At 40.0% G+C, this 24261-nt stretch overlaps 1 protein-coding gene across 4 annotated transcripts in view; it reads left to right on the forward strand.

Moving 5' to 3' along the window:
- Positions 1 to 24261, forward strand: part of LOC148034305 (hexokinase-1 protein) — a 42601-nt gene that overhangs the window by 13733 nt on the left and 4607 nt on the right. For all 4 annotated transcript variants that reach the window (XM_087679253.1, XM_087679255.1, XM_087679254.1 and 1 more), the window contains exon 2: positions 11289 to 11368. In XM_087679253.1, the coding sequence (XP_087535379.1) occupies positions 11289 to 11368 (80 nt within the window). The remainder of the gene's footprint in view (positions 1 to 11288; positions 11369 to 24261) is intronic.

Genomic DNA, 24261 nt, shown 5'->3' on the forward strand with positions numbered 1-24261 from the left:
TCAAATTCCTCCATATTCCCTCTTCTATCATTGCTGTTTTATAGGACAGCAAGCCTGTAAATTCATTACAACACCTCCTTCTCGAGCTCTTTCTTCCATTTTAGCAACAAGAAGCAAGCCCTATCCATGTACTGCTGATCAACGATGGAGAAAGGCTGATTTCCCCTCTTTCTTTTCTCATACTGTAAGAAATCAGTTCTTATCATTGCATAATAGATAATGCATGTGTGTTTGTACATCTTTGCATGATCTTGTGAGAGTGTGAATTACTTCTCCTCAGTCTCAGGTTGATTGTAACTGAGCTCTTCCCTAAGGGACTTGGGTTGAGTAGAAATACATTTCGGGGGGGGGGGGGGGGGGGGTTTTTGCCCATCTTCAATTCTCAATCTTGTCTCCATTACTTTTACATTTTCATGGTTGTAATTTTGTGAGTAATTTTCATTTTCAGCTTTAAGTGTTCATTCTCTTTTATATTAAATCTCGAAAACAAGCGAATATCATAATTGTTAAGCATACTATGTTGTTCGAGGCATTTACATGCATACTTTACCACTTTAATCTTGAAAAATGGATAGTTTGTTGGTCCCAAAACTGGTGCGGCTTCAGTATTTCTTTAGCTTTTATTGCAAATGGATGGAGTACAATTGAGATTCTTTGATCTCCTCTGCTAATCCAAGTGCCTCTTGCTATCAAAACTAACCAGCAAGCCTTCAAACCAATTTGCCCCTTGGTTTGCTTGGGGATTTGCCATTATTCTGCTCCTTGAAAGACTAATTAAGCCCCAAATATAATACGGACTGGCTGACCTCTTGAATCTCCATGAAATTCTTGATTTCGGTTGATGGAATTCTAGTCATAGGCCCTTAATTTTGAGCACACATCCCAAGGTGATTGTCAATCCCTAATTTTTGCGATGAATTAGGGTTCACACCAGAGATCTGCCAATATCTCCATGTCTGATGACTCAAATGGTTGGATTTTGCTAAGATAACTTAAGAAATGACAAGAGGATGAGAGAGAATACTATAGAGAGAGAAAATTCAAAGTTTCATCATGAGAAAGGTTGAAAAACTACTATTCCCTTGCTCAAAACAGTTATGAAAGTTGTTGCCTATAGCTTAGGACCACTAGAAAGGCTGTTGCTTCCTCTTGTATGCTATCACTTGGGCTAGAAGGACCTTGGGTTGTTGTCGGACTGTTGTGTGGTAGCTGCAAATCACATCAACAACATCTCCTTGCTCTCTCTGAGCCTCCTCCTTTCTCACAATGGTTCGAATAGACTTCCACTAGTCCCCAAAAACGTTTTTTCTACTTGCACGGGCAGGTTTTGCTAAGGGTAGCCTTGTAATTCCATTTTCTAGCATTATCCAGCTTATTAAATTGATTATCAGAATATTAATTTTAATGATTAATTTAATAATTATTCTAGTGTCCAAAGAAATAATTCCACTAGTCAATAATTAAATTGGGTAGGTCAATTGGTCTTCCAAGAATCCCTGAGTAATTATTAGCCCTTAGATCGGCATTAATTAATTAATTAATGCCTAGTCTCCAATATCACCACTGATATTAGTGGCTAATAAAGTAGTTTAGGGTGAAATCTGATACAAAGTACCACCTAATACTTGTCAAGCATAACTTATTATAACTTTTACCTTTGGCACTAACTGAAATCTCTAAGTCCTAGGTCCCACATTATGGAATAATTAACTTGCACCTCACATGTGTAAGTCACATTTGCATATTGGATTAACTTTTAATTAAATGCTAAGCAGAGTAATTGTTGGGAATAAAGGCTCACGGTGCCTTTTATTGTGTTCGGGTGTGAATGCACCCTTACACTTTGTACTTTATATATATTCAAAACCTAAAATGTGGTATACAAGTCTTTGTACCAAACATGAAGTGTCGTGCTTACTCTCTCACTCTTCTCATTGTGCTGTTCCCTTCACACTTAGCTTAGCTCACGCATAACCATCACAACAAACTAGTATCAAAGCACACAGGCTGTGCACGTTTCTTGAAGCCAGTGATGGTTGTCAGGCCATGTGACAGGTGAGCAAGAGCTTTAGGCACCAGTCGTCAGTGTTCGACAGGTGTAGGAGAGGTAGTCGACAGGTGATAGGTTGGATTGACCAGCCTCAACATGACCTGCACTAGATGTGTGCAAACATCACCAGGCGCACGTGCAGACATGTTTCAGATGGGACGGATGGGCTGTGACCGGATGAAATGGGTTGTAGGTGCCAGATGGGATGAACAGCGCCGACGTGACACGTTGCAGGCACATGCGGGCAGGTGAGCTGACGGGACATGCGGGCAAGCGTAATTGACGATACATGCGGACAGGTCAACGCGTTGAGTCCGAGATTCGATGGACGTCTTCTTTTTCGTCATTTTTTGTGAAATTCCTGAAATTTTTCCTTCTCTCCTTTGCTAGGCGTTCATATGCACAAGCACCATGTGCAATTTTGACCTAGAAAATTGGGGCTTTTCTCGGATTTGGGAACTTTAATGCAGAAGTGGGCAATCTGACTCAGAAATTGTGAAATTAGTGCACAATTGCCCGTGAAATTTTGGGGCTTTTCACATTTTAGTGAAATTTCTTCAATTTTAGTGAAATTTGTGCACATCGGACCCGAAAAATTTGGGGCTTTTGCAGAATTTCATCAATTTGTGCAAGAATTCCTTGGTATATGCACTTGGGCATTTGAATTTATGCAATTTGAATAGATGATCCTCTAAAAATTTCAGGCTTTTGACCCAAATTGTCAAATTTGTGCTTGGGAATGCTTTGCAGCAGAAATTGCAGTGAAATTTTGGGGAGTTCACATGTAACTATTGGCTTGGTCTCTAATTGTGTCAAAAATTGTTTGAGGAGTGCAGCAAACGACATTTTTTAATTCTGAAAATTCATTTGCAGATCTGAAATTTCTTCAATCTTGGGATTTTCATTGATGGTTGGTACTCTTGTGCACTATGGTCACTTGTGTCATATTTGGGCTTGCCTTTGGTGATTGGTTAGTCAATTCGGGACTGCAAATTATGGCTGGAAACAGTGACAGCAGTAATCTTTTGCACATTAAGAAGCTTGAGGGTGTCCATAATTTTGCAATCTGGCAGAAACAATGCTATAATGTCTTGGTGCATAAGAAACATGTAAAGCCCATCAAAACAAAGGGAATCAAACTAGTAGACATGGAACAAGACGAGTAGAATAACTTGGACAAGCTTGCTCGCCCTACCATTGAGTTGTCAGTGTCAGACAACTTGCTCTTCAACATTGAGAAGCTAAATTCAACATATGCAATATGGCAAAGGCTTGAAGAATTGTATGCTCAGAAAAGTGCAGCCAGCAAGGTTTATTGACTGCAAAAAAGTTTATGGACTTTCGTATGAAAGAGGGTACAGCTATGTCTGTACATTTGAATGAGTTTAACTCAATTTTCAGTCAGCTGATTGCTTTGGATTTTCATATTGGTGAAGAGTTCAAAGTTACTTTCTTGCTATGCACTCTACTTGAAAGTTGGGATACTTTCAGGGCAACTTTGAGTAATTCGAATGCTCAATTGTTATACTCTGATATGGAGTGTTCTTTGCTGATGGAAGAACTCAATAGGCTGAATAACTCAGCAAACACGTCTTCAAATGCATTACACATTAGAGGCAGATTTCAACATAAGAGCAATTCTGAAAACAGAGCACGTAGCAAATCTTGTGGAAAAAATGTGGAGTGCTATCATTGTGGCAAAAAGGGGCACTACAAAAGGGATCGCTTTCAACTAAAGAAAGAGAGGGCAAAAACAAAAACATTGAAGCCAACAAGGCTGAAAACAAGGACAGCCAGCCTATAAAAAAGAGCAATGTGAAAATAGAAGAGGTTAATGTAGTCATTCATGATAATGATAGTGATGGTGATGTACTTCTAGCTTTTTCTTTGGATGCACATTGCATTGATTGCAGATTTTGAGGATGATATTCATACTTGGATACTTGATTCAGGTGCGTCCTTTGATGTCACACCACATCATGAGTGGTTCTCTGACTACAATGGTGTTGTACGTGGTGTTGTCCACTTGGGGGATAACTATGCATGTAAAATTGCAAGCATTGGTAGTGTGAAATTGGAATTTCAGCATGGCTCCGTGTTTGTTTTGTATAATGTGAGACATGTACCTTAGCTCAAGAAGAGCTTGATAAGCATAGGGCAACAAGATGATAAAGGCTATCACACCACCTTTCGCGATAGCAAATAGAAAATATGTAAGGGTTACCACATTGTTGCGAAGGGGTTCAAAAGTGATACTCTATATTCTTTGCATGTATCTAGTGTGCGTAACCATGTTGTCGCTATAAGTGAGCAACCAAGTGTTTCTTTGTGGCATAGCTAGTTGGGACACATGAGTCAATTTGGAATGATAGTGCTCTCTCGTTTGGGTTATTTACCATCTTTGAGGTATGCTGATTTTGAACAGTGTGATCATTGCATTTATGGTAAACATGCTCAAACGTCACACAAAATATCTCTCTCTCTAAAGTCTTCACCCTTAGAGTTAGTACATTTAGATATATGTCAAATGCCAGGGTTATCTTTAGGGGGGGAAGAAGTATTTCATTACCTTTGTTGATGATGCCACACTCAAAGTTTGGGTTTATCCAATCCGTCGCAAAGGCGAGGCCTTGGATAAATTTAAAAAATTCATGGCACTTGTGAAAAACAAACCAGCAAGATGTTAAAATGCCTTCGTTTTGACAATGGTGGGAAATATGTGTCCAAAGCCCTTCAAGACTTTTGTGATAGCAAAGGGATTAAGAGGGAGCTTATTGCTCCTCATAATCCGACCCAAAACGGTGTAGCAGAGCATATGAATTGAACCATTCAAAACAAGGTCCGTACAATGCTGTTGCATGCTGGTTTACCCCATGGTTTTTGGGTAGAGGCTATTATGACAGCCGTACACTTGATTAATCGGTCATCAAACAAGTCTTTGGGAAGGGGAGTTCCCCAAGAAGTGTGGTCGGGCAAGCCACCTTCTCATGCACACTTGAAAGTGTTTGGCTGTGAGGCATTTGTGCACATATGCAAGGAAGAGCGCAGCAAACTTGAGCCAAAGTCCTGTAAATGTATTTTCCTAGGATACGGTGATGAAGGTGAAATGGGGTATAGATTATGGGATCCCGAGAAAAGAAAAGTAGTACGCAACAATGATGTCATCTTTTGGAAAGATCGCTTGCACAAACAGCCCGAAAGAAGAGAGGAGGTCTGAAGGATTATATTCCGGGAGGATGTAGCAATAGGACAGCAAAGAATGCCCGTGAGACAGTAGCAAATACTTGCTGAAAATGTCTCTGAAATTGCATGGAATGATGCTGTAAATGATCAGCAGGATCTTGCCACGATGTCCCACAAGTTCAGCAAGAACATGTGCACTTGGAACAACCTGAACCATTTATACAGCAAGCTGTACCTGCAGAACAGCAAGCTGTCAATGCAGATTTACAGGCTGAACAGCCAGCAAATATTGACCACTGGGTTCGTAGGTCGACCAGAGTGCGAGAATAGCCAAATAGGTTTGTTCCTGGGTAAACTATGTGGCTGATTATGTCATGTTAATAGATTGTGATGAACCGTCATGCTTCCAGGAAGCAATGGACAGACAGGATAGTAAGAAATGGCAAAAAGCAATGCTATCAAAGATGGAATCTCTCATGAAGAATGGCACTTGGGATTTGGTACTTTTGCCAAAAGGACAAAAAGTGCTACCCTGCAAATGGGTTTACAGAATGAAAGTCACTTTTGGTTCTTTGCCCAAGTACAAAGCACGCTTGCTTGCTAAAGGGTATAAGCAAGAAGATGGAATTGATTTTTGAAATCTTTTGTCCTATAGTCAAAAGGACTACTTTGCGAACCATCTTGGGCTTGGTTGCATTTGAGCACATGGAACTCATATAAATGGATGTAAAAACCATCTTCTTATATGATGAACTGCATGAGGAAATCTATATGCAGTAGCCCGACAGTTTTGTTGCAGAGGGATAAGAGCACATGGTATGTAAACTCAACAAAAGTCTATATGGGCTGAAGCAGGCACCATGCGAATGGTATCACAAATTTGATACATTCATGCAATCTCAGGGATTTCATCGTTCTCAAGTTGATCACTGCTTATATACCAAGAAGGCAACAGATAGCAGCCTTATTCTCTTGGTATTGTATGTGGATGACATGCTAACTGCAGGCAAGTGCTATTAGTGTACCATTGCCTCCATATGTGAAACTTAGTGCAGATGATAGCCCTACATGAGAGGATGGTAAGGCTGAAATGGCCAAGATACCTTATGCTTCAGCTCTTGATAGCTTGATGTATGCTATGGTTGCTACACGTCCTCTCATTGCATTTGTAGTGGGAGTGGTTAGCAGATACATGGCATATCTTGGCAACAAGCATTGGGAAGCAGTGAAGGGTATCATGAGATATCTTAAGGTCACAAAGGATTTCTGTATCCGCTTTGGTAAGCAGAAGTCATCTGTTGTTGGTTTCACAGATGCAGACTATGTTGGCCATTCTGATTGCGCAGGAAGTCTACTTCAGGATATGTGTTTATGTTCATAGGAGGAGCAATCTCTTGGATATCTAGGTTGCAAAAGTGTGTTGCACTATCTACTATAGAGGCAAAATATGTGGCTGCCACAGAGGCATGCAAAGAAGCTTTATGGCTTTCATGTCTGGTGAGAGAGCTTGGGATTACAGAGGTTCCTATCCTCCACTGTGACAGCCAGAGTGCTATCATGCACGGAATCTTGTCTTTCACGCAAAGACAAAGCACATATAGGTGAAGCATCACTTTATCAGGAATGTACTTGACAACAAAGGCATTGAGCTTGTCAAGGTACATACAGATGATAATCTTGCAGACCTTCTCACAAAAGGTCTTCTAGTCGAGCGGTTTGCTCATTGTTGCCAAATGATATGGGTTGGATAGTACATGTGTCTTTCAGCTTTGTACATATATATACATAGCTGATTCTTTCCTTTGCCTTCAGGCACATTGCCTTTAGGTGGGACGTTGTTGGGAATAAAGGCTCACCGTGCCTTTTATCGTGTTCGGGTGTGAACGCACCCTTACACTTTGCACTTTATATATATTCAAAACCAAAATGTCGTACATAAGTCTTTGTACCAAACATTAAGTGTCATGCTCACTCTCTCACTCTTCTCATTCTACTGCTCTCACAGCTCACGCACAACCATCACAACAGTAATAAAATTTCACGTTCTTGTGATAGGCCATCCCCTTGAAATCCTTGCAATCACTCTTGATTGCAGTGCAATTTGCCAAAAGCATTTGTTACTACTATTGGAAATACATTCCGGCATCATAGTCAGACATATGTACCTATTGCTTAACCATGCTTATGCCATTTGCATGTGAAATTCCAATCCCTTAAAGCAGTTATGATCCACACACATGAATCATAACCATTGTCCTAACCATAAGGGATATATCCACATGCCAAAACCCAACATTGTTTGACCACTCAGGCATTGTAATGCATAAGGTGAGCATAAACACAACCTCTTGTTGGTGCCTATATGTGACAATGATTCATCTGTCTCTATGTATTGCCCATTTGCTTGCTTGTGGACCTCCCATAATGAGTGGTATGCATTCTTGATGGTTGGTTGCTTGGGCTGGTATGAGACTATCTTCAAGATAGAATTTTTCTTCTTTAAGAGCCTTCCTTTTGGAGAGGAAGGCTCGTTGTGGTTCCAAATTAGCAAATTTGAGGATAAGGGGCCGGCCCTTTTCTAGGTCCTTTACTTACTTGCCATGCTTTTTCCATAGTGAAGGGGTCCTCTACTCCCATTTTTCCATATATGCTCTTGGCATCTTCTAAAGGCCTGTTTCCCTCTTTGTGTCCAACCACTGAGATGTATAGAGCTCTAATTTCCCTTCTCTTCTCCTCTTTAACTTCTGCGTTCATGAATAGTTCCTTCTTTGTTGGGATCTTCTATTCCACTTTGATCCATTTCGAATTTTCAGCCGCTTTAGCTTGTGCTTGTTTCACTATGGCTACCCATATATTGGTCTCCTTTATCATGTATATTTTGAGCTCATTAATTTCAGTTTGTACTTTGTCGGGCATTGTTTGGTGATTTCTCCTTTCTTCTTCTTAAGGAGGTTAGGCTGGTTCCGATAGTTGGTGATCTCATGTAGAAGTGCTTTGATCACTCTATTTCTTTCTTGAAGAGAGGACTCAATGTCTGCCTTCCAAGAGGTGAGGTGTACTTAATCTCCTTGTATATTTTACTCTTCTATGCTTGCATCCATAGTACCCCAAAACGGCGTTTCAGGGGCCCCAAAATGGAACGGGCATTTTGGAGTGAAACGTGAACAACAAAACACCCTTTTGGCACCCTGCAGCAAATGAGAAAACCGGTTTTTAGTTTCGCTCCGGTCTTCTCTGTAATCTTCTCCTCTTGCTCAAGCACATTACCTCCTACAGCTCTCGAATTCTCTTGCTCCTGCTCCTCCTTTTCCTTTTTCTTCAAATTTCTTTTACTTCTTAACTTCTTTGGAAATTCCTATTTTGCATTACCTTATCATGGTGCCACATTTGTTTTGGAGACACGTCAATCCAATCAAGGGATAGAAGGGTCCCCAGAGTCGGATAAGAAGATAGTGCATGGATCCTCAAAATCCGGACGAATCATGACTTATGGACTCTAGAGATTAGACTCACGATACCTCAAGAGTTAAGAGTTAGTTTAGCATTGCAATTGCTAGTTACTAATCACCAATGGCATTACATAAGTCATATGCACATGATGATATCATTGTGAAGAAAATACCCTAACACAGAAGCATAAATAACACCGTATGACGAAGCATACACTGATAGAAGAACACAGTTAGAGTCAAGATAACTTAGAGACAATGAACATAGAGAATGAATGAAGTTACAATGCTCATGTAGCAAACACACTATGTAGTGAATGAATATTGTACCTCAAACTCTTGTATCTCAAGGATTAGGACAAGGGTAATTGGTTGGAGAGTGTGTTGTACTTCGAATGGATCTTGAATTGCAGCAAGGTAGCCTCCGGATGTCAAACACCAACAAACACAGCCAAGGAAGGTTGGATCTGATGTAGACAACAGTGCAGGAGAGAGAGACTAAAAACATAGGTGAGGAGAGAGAAAATAGTGAACGCAGATGGGAGGAGAGAGAAACCAGCAAACGCAAGCTATAGGAGAGAGAAAACAACAGCGATAGGTTGAGGGGATGATGGCGACAGCTGGAGGAGATAGAAAATCTGTAGGGCGGCTGTTGGGGCTGGCGAACACAGCAGTATGTTGATGTGGCAGGCTCTACGACAGTTGGATGATGGGCAGTAACATTCGCTTGGCTAGAAATAGCAACAAACTGAGGACAAAGGGTTGGAAATAGGCACTAGATAAGTGAAGACTGCAATGGATTGCTTAGATTGCGATGTTCTTTGCAAACGGGGTGTGGGCAGCAAGTTGAAAACACTTGAAATCTGCAAAAACGAGAATAGGCCTGAATGGAGGTCAACATATCTATTTATAGGAAGTTTGGGCCCTCCTAAGTGGGTTTGTGCTTATGGGATATAGACACTCTCTAGGAACGCATTTCTTTTTAAATAAACAAGGTTTCTTCCTTAATTAAGAATGTTTTGGATCTATGAAACTAATGCTTTTGCATTTCTTTTTAAATAAACAAGGTTTCTTCCTCAATTAAGAATGTTTTGGATCTATGAAACTAATGCATTTTTAGCTCAACAATCATGATTGTTCATTGGTGTTGATAGTTATTACTCAATAGTTACTCGTATTTAGTGCTCGTTGATTATTCACATCACGCACTTACATGCATCTTGATTTTACTTATTATGCAACTTGGTTCCACCGTTCTTTATATCAATCTTTAGATGATTCACGAGTCATAAATTATAATATATTTTATTGTTTAAAGTTTTGAAAATTGTGTCTTAACTATGTTAAACTATCTTAATTATTTAGTCTTCACTCGTGGCACTTGTAATGAATCATGATTTCGATGATATGATATGGAGGCTCAAAAGTTTTGTATAAAATTTAAATAAATGTTGTTGTAGGATTGATATATTTACATATTCATGTAATAATATATTTATTTTAGTGTATAGTTCGAAATGCCGTTTCCTTGTTTTCAAAATTTGGCCGAAACTCCGAAACTTCAGTTTTTCCCGTTTCCGTTTTTCTCATTTCCAAAACTCCCCCACACTATACTTGCATCCTCTTAACCATCTCCTCCTTGATTTGCTAGATAGCCTCATCACACATTGGCATATTTCTTTAACATTTTCCACATTACCATCTTGGAGCATCTTCATGCCCTTCTACGTATGAAAATTCTTCACTTTGTCAATGGTACTCCAAACGATTGAATATTGCTCTCTCCTGCACTCTTGTGCAGCTTTTGGACAGGTGATTGCCTTTCTTGGGAGACCTTTATCTTTTAAATCTGGTTATTACTTGTTTTTTGATTGTTTCATAGGGGCAGTCACTTGGTTGCCATGTCAAGTAGGGATGGACAATGCATGTCTGTTACTTAGGGTTGTTCCATGGACAATAATAGGGCAATTGACACTTGGGGGGCGGAGGCAGGAGGTGCCTCAGGGTAGGGGTGGAAAGGCAGAGGGCGGAGATGTGTTAGGTGGGGGAGGGAGGGAGGGAGGAAGGATGATGATGGTGGTGGTAGGGCAGATGATGATGGTAGGGCAGTTGGGCTCCAGTAGGTGGAGGCATTGAGTGGACATGGTAGTCAAGATGAAGTGTGTAGTAATGTAAAAATTCTGCAAAACAATTACAGAATCTTCTTGTCGAGGTGGAATGTCATGTTTCTAAAAATGTTCCTTGATTGGTAAATGTTTAAAGCTTGGAATGTGGACGGAACGGAAGGTTTCGAGATCTAGGAATATATTTTGTGTAATTTGGTTTATTTTATGATGAAACAAGAATCTCGAATTCCAAGGACGTACTTTGCCCATTCCATGCTGCTATGTCATAAGCCTTGATTGAATCAAGTTAGATTGAATTATAGAAAGAAAATACTCTTTTAATTTTTCATGAATAGAAAATCTTTTCATGCGAATTGTTTTTGTACATGATAAAATTTTACCTCTTGTGTTTCCCGATATATTTAGCTAGAGAGTAGCCAATGGTTTCTTCTTAAAGTATTTGCATTCTACATCTGCGTCCTAATATTACTATCTTTGCAGGCTCTTTTCGAAGACAATTTCATGACAAATGTTCCAGCAACATGGAAGCTTTTTTGGCGTTGCTATAAGTCCAACCTTGGGTATCGGATACTTTTGTACTTTGGAAATCTAGTAGTGCACCGTTAAATGGCTAAGCTTATCTTGCATGTGTTTATCATAGATACTATTGTCCAACAAGATTATCAAGTATTGTTGCATTTAAATATAATTTGTTCATCATAGTGAGGGATTTGTTGATAATAGAATTGTTTTTTGGTCCTTAAAACATATTTAATAACAAAACGGAAAGCTTTTAGAGCCCACATTTATGTGCTTATTTTATTGTAGCACATATACCATATAATGAGTCAATTATTCCTTTCTTTTAGTGTGCCATCTAACCTTATCTTGGCTTATACTAGAGATTAAGGCTTTAGTTGCATGACTATGGCAGGATGACTCCTATTATCATTGTTCCTTAGGATTACAAATGAGGAAGAAGCAAAGACAAAGGAGGAGCCTTAATGAATATGTTTGCCACATTGCTCCTCATAGGGCAATAGACTAGCTCCAACTCTCGATTCAAGATCCTTTTTTGAACAAAAGGATATTGTGTCTCGATGTGCTTTGTGTGAGCATGAAGCACAATGTCACATTGAACAACTATAGAATCTCTTTGTAGAAAGCTTAATAGCCCATTGTAGCCAATATTTGTCTCAAACAAAGAACATCTTGGGCTGCGGAAGAAGTAGCACTATACTTGGCCTTTGTAGAAGAAAGAGTGGTAGTAGGCTATTGCTTGTTGCTCCCAGCAATAGGTCTTGAACCAAAAGCAAAGAACTTATAGTGGATCTCTTGATATTGCTAGAATTTGGTAATTCTGGGTAGTGCCCAATGTATTTCGTGTGGTGTGGACACCCATTCAAGTGTCAATCTAGTGTGTGTACCTAGTGTCTTTAGACATTAAAGTAGTGACTCTAGGAACTAGAGTAAGTTAGACTAACTCTAGTTAGTGGTGGAAGGCTGGTTACGTCAACTCATGACCTAAACTAGGTTGTACTTTCACTCTTTCACTTCAGTTCAGCAAGTACACATTACATTCTTGTTGTAGCTCACTTATTGTCGCTGTCTCGTTTCCCTCTCCTCCATTGCTGGTCCTGTTTTCTCACAATTGGAATTAGAGTAGCTTCTACATGTGGATTCCGAACCACCACCATCAGTTGGTGTTGCTCTACCAAGGTCTTGCTGCAACCAGCCCGAGAAAGAGGAGGAGGAGGAGTCGCCAACTGATTCTTCAGTCCATATAGCTGAGCCATGTGCTAGTTGAGGTGTTGCCGACGTCACCAGCTTAGGTTGCTGCCTACCAGCTCCGTCCCTATGCATTGCCACCAATTCCTGTGTGAGCAGCCACCAGTGACCACAATTGCGACAGCCGTTGCCTACATTACTAAGGCCGCCACTTTGCTCTAGCTCGTACCACCTTTGCTGTTGCAGGCGTCGCTAGCGCCAGCGCTAGCCTTTTGGTTGCCATCACTCATCAGTTTCAAGTTGTCATAATGTTCATCTCAAAGGTACTTGTCAACGGATTTGATGCAAACATTTGCTTGAATTGTACCCAAGTTGATGGTGCTCTATCTCATGTCAAAAGCGTGGACCACCATTGCAATGCATTTCCCTTTCGAAGTCAAATCTTTCAGTCTGTCTTGTGTATCGCTGTAGGACTTGAACTTCATTGCTTTTCCACCCTCATCATAGTCTTTTGCTGCCCCTTTGGGTATCAAGTTGTCACACTAGCTACTGCAAAAAGGGTGCATTTGTTGAATTTACATTAAAACCAACTCCAAAAAGAGCATTTGCATGCTCAATACTCATTCTTGAGTCCCATAAACATTCAGGGTGCAGATGCATTACCAAACATGCTACTTTGTGCCCCAAACATCAAGCCAATGTTGCCATTATAGGGTTTTGTACATTTTGAGGCATACTTAAATATATTGGGCCTTGTACACTACGCATTGGCTTTTGTATACCATAGGGATTTGTGCCATACATTTTCATATGCAGTCGTTGTCCAACCATTGCATGAAAAATTGTGCTACCACCAAAGTATCTTGGCTACCTCATCATAGCATGCATGCTTGGCTGTCCAAAATCCATTGGATTGGCACTTCCATGATGTTTTTTCATTTGCATTCCTTGCTCGGTAGCTACCAACTGCTTTGCTTCATTGTCCTCTTTGGGAGCTTCAAGTGAAGGAATTGGCATTATCTTTAGTGCACATTGTTGTCTCAAAGATGTCTTTTTCTTAATAATCTTGGAGAGTAGATGCCATGTTGGCCCCAAAATTGGTGCCTCTTTTTGGTATTTCTTTAACTTAATTGACTAATGGGGTGATTGGGTACAAGCTGAGATTTCATAATCTCTTTTGCTAATCCAAAAGCCCCTTGTTATAGGTGCAAGTAGCACACAAATTGGGTCAATTTTCCCTTGAATTTCACCTAGAACTTGCTCTAATTGGACCCCAACTAGCCTGATGATGCCCCAAATTCACAATGGATGGATTGGCATCTGAAATCCTTGACAATTCCACAAATTTTAGATGCTGAATTTAGTGTATGATGCCTTCTATTGATGGCATGGGTTTCGAGGTGGCTGCTAAACCATGATTTATGCAAAAATTAGGGTTCACAACTAAATTCCCTTTGTTGTCCACCTAATTTGGCTGAGATCTACTCCCAATGGTTGAAACAAGCCGAGATCTCTTGAGAATGGGCCAGAATAGAGAGAGAGAAAGAATTCAGAGATTCTTGGTGGGAAATGGCTGAATTCTACCTACAGCCTATCAAATTTTCCATAGGAATTGTTGTCTAGTGCCAGGGAAGCCAAAAATTGATGTCGCCAGCCCCAAATAATGATCCTCCTGCTGCCGCCTGCAGCAAATGGCTGAAAAGTGGTTTGAATTCTGATTTGCAGCACCTTATCCCCCGCGATAGGTTAGAAACTTGGGAGTGATTGAGACCAGGCCCCAAAAAACGTTTTCTCAGTTCTCATGAGTATTTTGGCCAAGTGGCAGCCTTTTAAACCCAATTTTGAGCATTATCCAACAATTTAATTAATTTTCAGAATTAAATAATTTTGAAAATTAATTTCAATTCTTTTGACCCGTGCAAAATCAAATGTGCCCATCTACAATTAACTTTGCAAGAATCATCGTGATAATCTCACTGCTTGTTAGAGGAACGATGAGAATGCTCATCCTTTGAATTATCAAGCCTGCAAAATAGTGGTAAGACATCTTCTATGACTTGCGAAGTACCTTGAAAACTCGTGTTTGCTGTAGACAACCCTTTGGATGGTGGACATCGGCTACAGGATTGCATGGAATCGGTGTAGATGGTCTGCTTGGGGAGAGGAAGCAGTGGCCTGTGCAGAAAATAGGCTACATTTGTAGCAAAATGCAAATATGGAAGGTTGTGTTTTCAGCTTGGAAGGTTGCCTCGACTCCTGTCACCTCTGTGTCCTCTCGTTTGGCAATGATACCATGTGAGAGTGTGCAATGGAAGAACATGAACATAGAGAGAAAGGAAGATAGAGACAACAAGAAAAGGAAGGAAGAAATCTGTGAAGGAAGAAATCTGCATTGATTGAGGATAACTGTTGAATACAACAGTGTGGACTGATCAGTCCCTACATGTAGCTCGAGGCGTCATTGAGGCATTGATCAGCTGAGGATCATGGTGGTAGAAGGACCGGATACGAAGGAGAATGATTGAGATGAAGTGTGCTTGTGAAGCCTATAGAAGAGAATGATTTGCCAAGTGTGTGGGGGGGGGGCAGCTATAAATAGCACAAAAGCTCGAATATGGGGCCAAAAATAGCCTGTCAATAAATGCCAAACGATAGTAGTAAATGTAGTATGATTGTAGAGAAATATTGCACAAATGTTGACATGGCCGTACAAATGTTGATGTGGTAGTATGGATGTTGATGTGGCAGTCTCGAGCAGCTGCCATGTGGCAAGGTGTAGCAAAAGGACTGGAAGATCAAAGAAAAGCATGGGAAAGGCACACATAACTGTCAGAGCTCCAATGTCTTCATCAGACTTTGGAAAGACCTCACAACCAGGAGGTGATATATTGACAGACCCTAAAATGGGCAAGCTTATAGTATATACTTGTCCTTTTCATTTTAGTGTTCATTTATTGTAGATTTTTGCATTCTATTGTCTCTTTCTCTCTTCCTCTTCTCTCTGTGCTCATTTTCTTTCAGTCTGATCATATGCTTTTCTTCTTCATCCCTAATGGCATTAGAGGGATGTGCTTCGCTCCCTTGACAACTCTCCTTTACCTTCCAATGATTACTACGATAGCCCATTGCTTAGAGGATTGCGTTTCGCTCTCTTCATTGTGTAGATGCCCCATATGTATTGCCGCCTAATTCAGGCAAGAGAATGTAGTCGTCTTTTGAGCTTCGACTCTATTATATCCGCTTTTCTTCACATAGCATGATTCATTTTTGCTTCATCATCTTGTTCTCTTGTGTTTTGTGAGTTTTTGCATGTTATTTTGACATAGTATTAGAGCATAGGAGCTGAGAGAGCTAAAAATTATGTTCATCAGAGAAGGCAAAGACCTGTTGCAGGCTTGACATCATCTATTGATTCCCCCCTTCATTTCTATTGCATCAACGTGAGACAGAGAGGCGCCCTTCTATTTCAGGCATTTTTGTTTGCAGCCTGCTCCACTTCCTAGCATTTGAGGACTGCGCTTCGCTCCCTCGACAATTGGTGATGATCTTTTTCATTCAGCATTTGAGGATTGCACTTCACTCCCTCGATAGTTGATGATCATCTTCTTTATCCCTGATGGCATCAAAGGACTACACTTCGCTCCCTTGACGTTTGTTGTTCACCTTCCAGTGATTACTTCAATAGCCCATTGCCTGGAGGGCTGTGTTTTGCTCTCTTCATTGTGGAGATTTCCCACAAGTGTTGCTGCCTAATTCAGCTAGGATAGCATAGTCATCTTCTAAGGTTCGGCTTCAGTGTATTAGCTTTTCTTCACGTAGCATGATTCGATGCTTCATCATCTTGTTCTCTTGTGTTTCCGAGTTTCTCTTTTCTCTCAGTATTTACCGTACACTGTCTATGTTTTTCCCACAAATCCTAGTGTCCCTTTGCATCATTGGATATTTTGCAATGGTATTAGAGCATACTTTTTATTTTTGACAATGGGGATGTGCTCATTGTCACTGATGCATTGTTTAATGAACTCTACTAGGTTGATTTATATGAGAGAGGAGCATCAAAGGGTGCATAACAGGTTGATGCCACCACTATGGATCATCGCATGCTTTAAAACCTTCTTGACCTTGGTTGAAAATGGCAATGGATGCAAGCTGATTTCATTGTACAAATCAAGTGGGGGAATACATGTCACGAGAGTTTAACTCATTTTTGGTTGAAAGGGGGCATTATACATCAATGTATTATGCCTTATACATCTCAACAAAACAGTGTGGCTGAAAGAAAGAATCACACTTTGATGGAAATTGCATGTTTTATGCTTTTACACAATAAACTTCCCCCAAATTTTTGGCTTGATGCTATTGTGTGCAATGTATGTGCTAAATCACAGTCCCACTAAAGCATTGGCTAAATGTATGCCTTACAAGGTTTGGAATGGTCAAAAACCATTGGTGTCACATATTCGTGTCTTTGGTTGTTTGGCATATGCTTTGGTGCCAGAGCCACAAAGACAAATTGCAAGACAAGGTTGTCAAATACATTTTCATTGGTTACAATGTAGAAAGTAAAGGGTACCGCTTGTATCAACCCTCCACAAACAAGACTTTTGTTAGTAGAGATATGGTATTCACTAAACATGCGGGTCAGCCCTTCATGGATTGCAAAAATTAGCCCAATGGTGGGCCTGTGGATACGTTTGACAGTTTGTTACCATTGTTTCAGCAAAGTGCACTTGATTTTGGTCAATTTCAGCAACCCATTGAACATTTACAGCAGCAAAATCTGTAGCAAACACATGTTGAACATCAGCCAGATTTTAAGCCAATGGATCAAGGCATTGTAACGACGAAGTGGCTGATTAGAGGGCTTCTATTCGGGAAGCTAAAACAGCCCCTAGATGGTTGTTAGATACACTAGGGGACAACAAATAGTCTATTCCAGTCCTTGAGAGAACTAGAGCAGCCATGTTACATAGGCATTTGTAGCTATTGTATGCAATGAGGAACTTGCTTCTTTACATGATGCTTTAGAGGATGAGCATTGGATGACAGCTATATAGTAAGAATGGGACTCTATTAATAAAAATGGTACATGGGAGTTATGTAACTTGCGTGATGGTAAGCGTGCTATAGGCACAAAGTGGTTTTACAAATTGAAGCATAGATTTGATGGTAGCATTGATCACTAAAAGACATGTCTTGTTGCCAAAGGGTATATCCAACAACATGCGATTGACTATGGTAAAACCTTTGCACCCACTTCACATATAACCACCATTCACAATGTTATGCCTTGGCTGTCCATTTAGATTGTGGCATGTGCATTAGTTGGATGTGAAGACTGTTTTTTTGAATGATGATCTTCATGAGGAGGTTTATGTCACACAACCTTCTGGCTTTGTTTAGAAAGGCTTTGAGAGTGAAGTGTGCCGGTTACATAAGGTCCTCTATGGTTTGAAGCAGGAACCTGGGGTATGGTACAAAAAGGTACATGCATATTTGATTGCTCTTGGCTTTAGTAATTCACACCTTGAAAGCACGCTTTATGTTTGCAAAGAAGGGGATAACCTCTTGATTCTCATTCTTTATGTAGATGATATATTGTTGACTAGTCCTTATGAGGCTGAATTACAGCATGCTTTTGATGTCATAGATCTTGGCCACTTGCACTACTATCTTGCATATAGTTTATTGCAATTGAGGGAGGCATTCTTTTGTGACTCTCTAAGTACATTGGACAGCTTTTTGAGCTTTTTCAGATACAAGAGTGCAAGTCTTTCTCTATTCTAGTTGAGACAAGTCATAGGTTTACACTTGAGGATGCTAGAGATCCATTTGATACTTCTCTTCATTAGTATGTTGTTGGCTGTCTATTATATTTGCGTAACACACGACTGGATATTTAGTTTGGGGTCTCTCAGTTGGCACACTTTATGCACAACCTTGGTACTATACATTAGCAAGTAGCCAAACCTGCCTTTCTCTATCTCAAAGGTAGTTAGACATCGGGCCTTTTCTATCTTAAATACACTTCTCTTTACTTGCATGCATTTAGAGATAGTGATTGGGTTGGTTGTTTTGACATGCAGGTGTCTACTAGTGATAATTGTTTCATGCTTGGTGATTCATGTATTTCTTGGTCGAGTAGGAAGCAGCCTATAGTGGCCATATCTAGTTCTGAGATTGAATACATGGCAACATTTTTAGCTACTGGGAATGTCTATGGCTTATATGCCTTTTGGTCGATCTTAGTGTGGGATAGGGTCATCCACTCCTATCTATATTGATAGTTAAGAGTACCATGGTAGTTGTGAGAAATCTAGTTTTTTATTCTTGTACTAAGCACATTGAGGTGCATTACCATTATCTTAGAGAGAGGTTTCATGCAGTGGAGATTGACTTGGTTTATGTCCCTACATAGAACAACTTGGTAGATGTGTTTACAAGAGCTCTCTCTAGAGAGAAGTTTGAATGCTTTTGCAAGGCTTTAGGCTTGATACCATTTGGGCATTTGATTTGCCTTTTCCTTGTATACATTTGTATCATTCACTCAAGGGGGCTTTGTTACTCTCATCATGTTTTTCCATACTTATAGTGTAACTTTTCTCTTATCCATATGCACTTTTTACCTTCTAGTTGATTTTTTCCCTGTGTGAACACCCATTAATGGGTGTGGTACTTATTATCTTAGGGATTGTACCTTCATCATCATTCTCACATGTGAAGTTTGCATTCTTTGATGGAGATTTGAAGAGGAGATATATATTAAGCAACCTTTTTACTTTTCCTTATCAAATGGCAAATTTTACAAGTTGAAGAAGACCCTTTATGGCCTCAAATAGGCTCTGCATGTGTGTATCAATGTTCTTCTATTGATCCCTGGTTGTATGTCCACATCTTAGTGTAGGGCACACATTGTTTGTGCTTTATGTGGATGATCTCATTTTGATATGTGACCATGCCCAGAAGGTCAAACAGACAAGGAAGGCACTATGGGAGATGTTTGAGGTGACGGATGTGGCCTTCTCCACCTTTCTAGGTCATGAGATTCGGTAAACTTTGAGGGGGATTTTCATTTTTTAACAGTGGTATGTGCAAGAGCTTTTGACTACTTTTGAGATGAAGGGATGTAAGGATATTTACCCCATGGATCCAAATTGGAAGGCCGTAGCCCATGTAGATTCACCGGTAGGAGATGCTACTCGCTATATAGATAGTTGATTGGGATCATTGATTTGGCTTCTAAATACTCGAATTGATTTGTGTTTTCATATAGGTTTGCTTGTCGGGGCCATGAGTGAACCCAAGTAAGTTCGTTGGAAGCCTGCCATGAGGGTTTTGCGGTTATTGATGGGGACCTGTCATGGGGACATGTATTTTTGAAACATCACTTAACATGTGGATTAATTTACGATGGGGACATGTCATGGGGAAGCATGGCAGTGATTGGATGCTCCAAGACTTGGATTCAACAGGGCTGAAGTTGTTTTTAGCCTATTCAAGTGGAGGGACCAACAAATAAGTAGTGACTTTGGGGCATTTTCCATTTCTGTCAAAGCGAGTGAAGGTCAATTGATTGCCCGAATCAAGGGGCAAATCAGATTAAAGACTTGCTAGTCATTTTGAATAGCAAGGGGAGTTGGAATGCCAATTCTTATCCTCTTAACTAGTACTTTTCTTTGACTGGTGTAGGTCAATATTCGAACTGACCTTTTGGGATGTCGTGAAGACGTAATGGCAGGGATTACTTTGATGGTAAAGGAGATGTGTTTGGACAGATTGCCTCATTGTAGCATTCTAATTACTGCTTTTCTTTGACTTATGTAGGTCAATTTTCAGTATTTGTTTACAATGGATGTGTTGGGAATAAAGGGTCATCGTGCCTTTTACAATGTTCAGGTGTGCACGCACCCTTATACTTATACTTTATATATATATTATCAAAGACCTACAATGGTACACTTTGTCATTGTACCCACATCAAGTGTTGTGCTCTCACTCTCTTCCACACTCTCTACTTCTCGCTGCCCCTCACTGTGCATATTTTAGTTGCATTCTGTCTTGATTCTCGCCATAGCAGCTAAGAAACACGTTTCTTTGAATTTGAAACTTATGAAACGTTTCTTAAAGTACGAAATGTTTTTGAGAGTAAAAAACGTGGGCTTTTTTTTTTTGGTGAGTTGGAATCCAAAACGTGGTTTTTTTGACAAAAACTATTGGGCAATGTTAAACATGATTATGATGATGTGCAATGACTCGTGAGGGCTCAATATTTTGGACGAGAGACTTATTAGATAGGCTATTTACATGTTAATTTCAATTTTCTTTGTATGATAAATATGAATCATAATATGTAAGTTCTAAACCATAGTATAGCTTGTCCAAAGGCTAACTTTGATATAAGTAATAAGTCAATAATGGATCATGGATACGTAACATATTATTCTCAATTGACTCTATTATCACTCAAGCTCAGTTGGCCATTCTTTGTTTAAGAGAGAGTTCCATAGAGGTTTAGATCCTCTTTCCCTAGTCAAAACTATTAAAAAGCCCTATATAAAAAAACTCGTGTTTCTTGTTTTACCCCCTCTTGAAAGAAACTTACGAAACACGTTTCGAACGTTTTGTTTCTAAACGTTTCTGACATTTTTGGCTGCTATGATCCTTGCGCACTCGTCAATAAACTAATATTTGAGTGCAAGGAGTGCACTCGTCTTGAGGCAAGCTAGGCATGAGCTGTGGACAACTAATGGGCTGGTTAGAGTGCACGTTTCTCAGGTGAAGTAGGCAGTCAGGAGTAGGTCGATGTGATCGATCAGGCAGTACATGAGGAGGCGATTGCTTGATGAAGGCAGTCGACATGTAGGAACAGCAGTCGTAGATCAGATGGGCGATGGGCTGGTCAGTCGACATGCCGGCTATGACCAAGTGGGCTTGGCGAGCAGGCCCGTTGATAGGCGAAGTGATTGGCGCAGGTCCAAGAGGCCACGAGGGCCATGATTGGCGCAAATAAAGGTGGCATGATGTGTGGTCAACGTTTCGACAATTCTGAATTTTTGTCAAATTTAAAATTTATTAAGTGTAATTTATTCCTTCCCATTGACAAGCGTTGCATGGCCACGCACAGTGTGCAATTTGGACCCAAAAAATTGGGGCTTTTCGCGGATTTGGGGATTTCAATGCAAGGCAAGACAATTTGACTTAGAAATTGCAAATTTAGAGCACATTTGCCGGGAAATTTGGGGCTTTTCACATTTTAGTGAAATTTTTTCAATTTCACTGAAATTTGTGCAGACTGGACTCGAGAAAATTGGGGCTTTTGCAGAATTTTATCAATTTGTGCAAGAATTGCGTGGTCATGCACTTGGGTACATGTATTGATGCAATCTGGGTGGATTTTCTTTCGAAAATTTGGGGCTTTGACAAAAAGTGTCAAATTTGTGCCCGAGAATGCTTTTGGAGCAGAAATTGCAGCAGAATTTTGGGGATTCCACATGTAATTGGTGCATTGGCTTGTAAATCTGGCTGTAATGGATTGTGAAGTGCAGTTATAGACATTCTCTAATTTTGGAAATCAGTTTGCAGATCCGAAATTTCTGCAATTTCTTGATTTTCACTGTTGGTTGTACTTGCAGTGTACCATGGTCATTTGTGTGACATTTGGGCTTACATTTGTTGACATTTGAGTCAATTTAGTGCTGCAAATCATGGATGGAAATAGTGACAACAATAACCTTTTGCACATCAAGAAGCTTGAGGGCGCACACAATTTTGCAATATGTCAAAAACAATGCTACAATGTCTTGGTGTAGAAGAAACAGGTGAAGCCCATCCAAGCAAAGGGAATAAGACTAGTAGGTATGGAATAAGAAGAGTGGGATGATTTGAATGAGCTTGCATGCTCTATCGTAGAGCTCTTGGTGTCAAACAACTTGCTCTTTAACATTGAGAAGATGAATTCTATATATGGAGTGTGGCAAAGACTTGAAAAATTGTATGCTCGGAAAAGTGTAGCCAGCAAGGTTTATTGGCTGAAAAAGTTGATGGACCTTTGCATGAAGGTATAACCATGTTTGTACATTTGAATGAGTTCAACTCAATTTTCAGTTAGCTGATTGCTTTGGATTTCCACATTGATGATGAGTTTAAGGCTACTTTCTTGCTATGTACTTTGCCTAAAAGTTGGGATACTTTGAGAATAGCTTTGAGTAACTCAAAAGCTCAGCTATTATTTATTGATGTGGAGAGTTCTTTGCTGATGAAATAACTCAACAGGCAAAGTAATTCAGCAAACAAGTCTTCTTGCTTCATCTTTGAGTGTACATGTATTGATTGCAGATTTTGATGATGGCATGTACACTTGGATACTTGATTTAGGTGCATCTTTTCATGTTACACCACGTCATGAGTCGTTTTTTGACTACAATGGTGGTGCATGTGGTGTTGTCCACTTGAGGGATAACTATGCATGTAAAATTGCAGGTATTGGCATTGTAAAATTGGAATTTCAGCATGGCTCTGTGTTTGTTTTGCATAATGTGAGGCATGTACCTCAGCCCAAGAAGAGCTTGATAAGCACAGGGCAGCTAGATGACGAAGGCTATTACACTACCTTTGGGGATAGCAAATGGAAAATTTGTTAGGGCTCTTGCATTGTTCCCAAGGGCTCCAAAAGTAATACTTTGTATCCTTTGCATATATCTAGCGTGCGTGACTATGTAGTTGCCATAACTGAGCAGCCAAGTATTTCTTTGTGGCATAGCCGATTGGGACACGTGAGTCAAATTGGAATGAAAGTGCTTTCTTACTTGGATTACTTGCTGTCTTTGAGGTATGTTGATTTTGAATAGTGTGATCATTGTTTTTATGGCAAGCATGCTCAAACGTCACATAAAAAATCTATTTCTCTAAAATCTTCACCCTTAAGAGTTAATACATTTAGATGTATGTCAAATGGCAGGGTTATCTATAGGGGAATAGAAGCATTTCATTACTTTTGTTGATGATGCCACACGCAAAGTATGGGTTTATTCAATCCGTCGTAAAGACGAGGCCTTGGATAAATTTAAATAATTTCTGGCACTTAATAAAAATTAGACCAGTAGGACAGTAAAGTATCTTTGCTCGTAACAATGGTGGAGAATATGTGTCCAAAGTCTTTTAGGACTTTTGTAACAACAAAGGGATTAAAAGGGAGCTCACTACCCCTCACAATCCACTACAAAATGATGTTATAGAGCGTATAAATAACCATTCAAGATAAGGTCAGTACAATGCTATCACATGGTGCTCTACCGCATGATTTTGGATAGAGGCTGTTATGACAGCTGTACACTTGATTAATTGGGGGATCCCTCAAGAAGTGTGGTTGGGCAAGTCACCTTCGTATGCTCACTTGAGAGTGTTTGGCTGTGAGGCATTTGTGCACATTTGCAAGGAAGAATGCAACAAACTTGAGCCAAAGTCCTGTAAACATATTTTCCTAGGATACGGTGATGAGAGTGAAATGGGGTATAGGTTATGGAATCCCAAAAAAAGAAAAATTGTACGTAGCAATGATGTTATCTTTTAGGAAGATCGCATGCAGAAACAACCTGAAAAGACTGAGAAAGTCAGAAGGGTTGTATTCCGGGAAGATGTACGGATAGGACATCAAAGGATGCTCGCTAGATATCAGCGAAAACCTGCTGTTAATGTCCTAGAAAATGTAGGGAATAATGCTGAAAATGATCAGCAAGATGTACCACAA

This window comes from Lygodium microphyllum, chromosome 6 (assembly GCF_053477565.2).
Source record: "Lygodium microphyllum isolate KBCC chromosome 6, Lygodium_microphyllum_v1.1.10, whole genome shotgun sequence".
Lineage (NCBI taxonomy): Eukaryota > Viridiplantae > Streptophyta > Polypodiopsida > Schizaeales > Lygodiaceae > Lygodium > Lygodium microphyllum.